The following is a 5,545-nucleotide window of genomic DNA, read 5'->3' on the forward strand; positions in this document are numbered from 1 at the left end:
GAGTGGGTGGACTCTGTGTTCTGGGGCTGTACTCTAAGGACTGGACTGTGGGAGCTGGACTCTCAGTGGAGGAGAGCAGGTAGAAATAAGCCAACACAGGGCATTCACTCCAGAATTGGGGCCACAGAAGGGAGAGGGGAAAATAAGATCAGAGAGGGAGGAAGCAGCAACAGCCAAAGGAGGATTTGCTTTCATCACAGTGAAGATTGGAATCGTTTTTAAGACAAAGAAGAAGCCCGTGAAAAGGTAGGGGCTAAAGTCGCTGGAATGGACATGAGTGCTGATAGGAAGGAATTGCTTTAGAAGGGCGAAAGTTGGCTTCAAAGACAGTGGATTTACACAGGAAATGAGGTTCTTTTACCTCTAGGACTAATTGGAAGATGGAAAAAGAGACTTGATATCAGGAGTCCTGAGGTCTAGTACTAATCAGCCACCAACTAGCAATGCGACCTCAACCAAAGCACTTCTGCTCTGAGTCTGTCTTGTCCTCTGAGAAGCAAAGGAGCTGGCCTGGTGGTTGCTTCAGGGATCTCTTAGCAGAGGCTAAGGAGTCCTGGAAACCACCTGCAGGGCTACCACAGAAGGAGACCACATTCACCTCTTTTACATATTGGGCTCCCGTGTAAGATTTCATATGAATAAAGCAGTCTATAACTTGATAAAGTACAAACCAAAAATCCAGGTGGTATCTAAGAGTCCCTCTCAGCTCTCAAAAGCCTACAGTTCTACAAAGAATATAGAATCAGAAACAGGCTGTGCTGCTGAGGAGGGTCAGTGATAGGAGTCATACCAAATGATCCATCATCTTATCACAGAAAGTGAGGGTTAGGTGTCCTAGGAACTGGAGGGACAGTACAGGAGATTAAGCTAGTGAGTCACCAAGAGGTCACAGATTGCTGAGCAGTGCTGAAGCTGCAGGAGAGACTGACATTGTAAATGTGGAGTCAGCTGCATAACAGCTCAACATACTTTTTTGGCAGGCTCTTTAGCCTGGAAGCACTAAAAACAGACAGCGATGTGAACTGGATTTAGGGGTGAGGGTTGCCAAGCAGAAGGTCCAGGTGGTGTGGGAGTCTGCATTATGTGGAACGCACCACTGACATGGCCATGGGACCAAGCTGAGAACTGGAAGTCAAATCTGGCATTAGCCTGGGAGCCCTGGAGAAGTCTGAGTGGTTGGGAAGACCCAGTGAGGGCAAAGACTGGGTTCAGTGAAAGAGCAGGAGGGATAACGGAGAAGGATGCTCTGGCCAGAGACGGAGAACAACCAAGGCGGTACCTAGTAGCTGAAGCAGTGCTCTGTAGTGACAAGGCCCAGGGTTTGACCGTTCTGGTAATGACAGCTGTGGGTGGTGTTGCAGTTGTGGAGCCCAGGAAGTTGAGTCAGATGTGTGTCAACCTAGATGGTGACTACAGTGCCGTCTGATTTATGTTAACTGCAAATTGGGACAATTTAGGGAACTACTATTTCACACAGCAGGTAGTAAACATAGGGTGCTCATTATTCTAAGAAGGGGAGAGAAGCTGAAAATATAAGTTCCCAAGAAGTTCAAATATTTGTCAAATGATTATAAATTATAAATTGAGTAACTACACAAAACAGAGTTTGGGGTTTGTCTCTCATTTTGAACCTTAATATCAACAACAACAACAAAAAAACACATGATTTACTAGAGAGTTTGTCTTGGAGGCCTGGGCAGAGAAAGTATCTTGGATTGGATGAACTCCAGGTCCAACCCAGTGGGCCAAACCAGTGAAACTGTTCTGATGGTCTTATGAGTTAGATACTCACTTTCTCCACCTCCCTGCTCTTTAAGAATCTACTTAAAACACAAGGTAAGATAGGACAGGATAGAATATGATGGGATGGGATGGGATGGGATGTGATGGGAGAATAGAATAGAATAGAATAGAATAGAATAGAATAGAATAGAATAGAATAGAATAGAATAGAATACAGTGAAAGGCTGCTAAGCAATGGGGTCCCTCTGTTTTCATGAAGTGGGGGTCTACTGTTGATTCCCTCTTATATAGGGCAAATGGAGGAATCAAGGCCTTTAAGCTTCGTAAGAGTTCTAACCTCAATTCTCTAAGGACTGTAGTTTTCCTTTGTCTCCAGACACATGCCGCTTGAGCAATACCCTCCCCCTTATCAAGTAGGAGTGTTTAAGTAATATGGTGCTTAAAAAGGGACTAATGTTTCAGACCCAGAAAGCCTGAAATGATGCTTGCAATCCCCTGAGAAAAACAACAACAATGAAAATTAGTCTTCAAGTGCGGTGTCCGGGATTATACATCAGGACTTGTAACTAAGTGGAATAGAAAGTCCTGCTCATTTCCTCCTCTTTGGAATGTGCCCGAATGCCAAGGAAAGACTTAAATTCAGGCATGGTCCTCATTTCAAACAGTCACCCTTAGCCCTGCTCCTCCCCTGTGCCCACATCCCAGAGTCATTTCCATGGGAGATATGAGCATTCAGATTTAGGTTTTCCCATGTGGGAGTTTTTAAGAATCCACTCTTATGACTCATTTGAACTGAGAGACAGAGCCTTACAGGGAAGGGCCTGTGGTCTGCACTGAAGGGCACCCCAGAGAGGGTCACTGAGACATTTCTGAGAGGATGCCTGGGGCCAGCCCAGGCTCTTATAGACAGGGTCACAGGGCTAAAGATCATGGTCATCCACACTGGCTTATGTTTACAGCAAGGAGTCTCAACTGCCCAAAAGCAAGCCTAGGGAAGCCCCTGAAGGTGCCAGGCTCAGCATGGCCCTGCCAGAGAACAGGGCACCCCGGATTCCCCATCACCCAATTAGCACCTGGAAAACATTTGTTTCCCCCATTAAACTGTGGCTCTAAATAAAAATGCTGCCCTTGGCTCCCAGTCCCCCTCCCATACGCTTTGTTAACATGTGATTAAAACCCTCCAGCCCTAGCAGGCAGTCTTTGGAGGCGGGAAAAGGTTATTAGCTAACGGTTCAGAACAGTAAAGGCACTTGGCTCAGATTCTCAGTGCCCCAGAGATATAATTATCTCATGCTCAATGGCTTTGCCACCTGTCACATCTTCTGGTTTAATTTTTTTTAATAAAAAATAATGAGAGGGGTTGTTTTCCTGCTTGTGTGACAGAGCTCGCTTTGTGCTGAGCTGGGACAACACAGGCTTACAGCAGTCACCTCCCAACTCCCTGCTCCTGTTTTCTCTGCATTTCTCTTTGTCTCTCTGCTGCTGTTACCACCCATTTTTTCGTCTCTTACTCACACTCTGCATCTTTCTACGTGTCCATCTGAGCCTGGTTGCTCCACCTGCAATTACTCCCTCAAAAACAAAGCCTTTCTGACATATCGCCTTCACTGTTTGTCTCAAGTGCTTGCACTGTCTCTCTCCCTTTCAGTCCCTCTCTCTGTCTCCTTCCATCTATCTCCCTCTCTTCCTCTCTTCTGCCCGGCATCCCTTCCTCTTCTCCCAGCCTGCCTCCATCCAGCCTCCCCTGGACTCTCCTGTAAGAACTAGGTTGTCTCAGAGCCTCCTCAAAGTTTCTGCCTTTCAGTGGACCCCTGCCCTCTTACAGTGACCCTTCGAGTCAGCCACCAGCACACTTGCCCTGCGCTCGTGCCCAAAAGTCACCCAGGTCTTTAGGGTTGCACATGACTGTCAGCATCCTGGGTTTCTCCTCAGGAGCCATGGCTGTTTCTTTCTGTTCAGTTTGCTGTTCTTGGGTCAGGACTGCTGTGGCCTCTCAGTTTCCAGCTGGCTCCTTTTGCTCATCCTCACTTCATACCAACCATTGGCCAGGCTCCTGTTAGACAGCAGTGCGGTCTACACCGACCTGTTCCTGCCTGTGGCTTCTGGCTGGTGGGATCCTCCACCTGCAGGAGGCCTTCCTGCCCTCTATGGCTCTTCTCAAGGTGAAGCATTCCTAACATGTTGCCTCACCAGACCTCATGGAATCTGCTGGGTAGAGGCTGATCATCTGAGAACACGGCACTCTCCCTCTCCACTTAGAAGATACTAGATCTGTAGATTTGTCAGCTGGGCCAGCCCTCAGTCTCCACATTCAAACACAAAACCACACCAGGGAATGCTGACAAATAGCATTCTCTCTCTCCAGAGTTGCTCTAAGTCACTCTACACATCCGTCCAGGGCCCATATAGAACAACCTGGGAAATCAAACTTCGCTGGCATTGCTGAACATCTTTGAAATGGAAGAAAATGTGTGTGTCATTTCTTAATGTCTCCTTTTTCTCTTTCAGCCACCGGATCTCCAAGTCGAAGTTCAGGTGAGTGAGATACATGCTGCTTTTTTTTCCTTCTGTCCACCAGCTCTATCACAGTCACCCTTCTGGGGAGCCCAAGGTAACACCTTCCAGGTGGGTGGTAGAGTGAGGGTTGGTCAGAGTTCTGCCCTGCGCTGCTCTCTTAGAGGAGGCTTTTGGATCAGGTAAGTAGATAATCCAGGGATTGATATTTGTTGAATTATCTCTGTCCATCAGTCTTTTTGGCAGCATCATCCTGAGGAGATTGTGATAGTGTGCCTCCCTCTCTTAAAAGATGAAGACCAGTTAAGATAAATATAATGCGGACACTTGCTACTATTCCTCACTACTTCCTATTCATGGGACACAGTAAAGTATGAACTTTAAGGATTACAGAAAGCACACAGGATTATGATACGACTCTGCTACAGAACCTTCCACAAGACCTATGGTCTTCAGACCCCTTCTGCCTTTCCAGGCTCACCTCCCACACTCCCCTGCACATGCCCTTTGTTCCAATCACATTTTGAATGTTTTTGTACTTACCAGAATGTTCCCTGTCCTCTTGTACATCAAGGCCTTTGCACGAAGGCTTTCTTCTACCTGAATCACTGTGTCCCCATGACTTCAACTGGAGAACTCAGACTTTTGTTAAGAACCTCCAGTGTTACCCCATTGATATCTTCTGCAAATTCCCCAGGGAAAGTTACTCAACTCTCTCCATTCCATAGTGCTTTCTCATACTTCTATCACAGCACTTACCATACTACACATCAATTACTGGCTCACAGTCCTGTTTCCTCTAATAGGCTCTACATGCCTCAGAGGTATTACTTCCAGAGAGTCTAGCTAAGTGCCTGTCCAATGGTCGGCTATTCGTACATGTGTGTTGAATAGGCGAATGGATGGGTATTTGGAGTAGGGGTGTGAATTTACTCCCACAAAGCTTGTACATGCCCAAAATTGGTGTTTTGTGTTTCATAATTGATCTAATATTGCTTTCCTAGCTTCACCTACTGGGTAGCAGGAGCATAAATAACTCTAAATTTTAATCTAGCTGGGTAAATGTAGCCCAATGCTATATTTTAAATAGTCCCTTAAGGTAAAATGTTCAGTCTCTCATATTTCCTCTTCCCCAGCTCCTCCTCAGCCTAGAATCTGGATGCATGGGGGCAGGGGACTTCTAAATCCCAGGATGTGAACAGGGCTTGGTAAGGACTGGTCCTGGACCACTCCTGAGTCCTCTGATTATCTCAGCCAGTCTGAGCTGCTCTCTGAACTTCTTCCTGCT

General features: G+C 46.6%; 1 protein-coding gene across 15 annotated transcripts in view; it reads left to right on the forward strand.

Annotated features, from left to right (window-relative positions):
* The window catches only part of CACNA1C (calcium voltage-gated channel subunit alpha1 C), a 606,859-nt gene that overhangs the window by 478,138 nt on the left and 123,176 nt on the right, over nucleotides 1-5,545 (forward strand). For all 15 annotated transcript variants that reach the window (XM_025041061.1, XM_025041070.1, XM_025041069.1 and 12 more), the window contains exon 11: nucleotides 4,252-4,278. In XM_025041061.1, the coding sequence (XP_024896829.1) occupies nucleotides 4,252-4,278 (27 nt within the window). The remainder of the gene's footprint in view (nucleotides 1-4,251; nucleotides 4,279-5,545) is intronic.

The sequence above is a fragment of the Pteropus alecto genome, unplaced genomic scaffold (genome assembly GCF_000325575.1).
Source record: "Pteropus alecto unplaced genomic scaffold, ASM32557v1 scaffold76, whole genome shotgun sequence".
In the NCBI taxonomy this organism is placed as follows: Eukaryota; Metazoa; Chordata; class Mammalia; order Chiroptera; family Pteropodidae; genus Pteropus; species Pteropus alecto.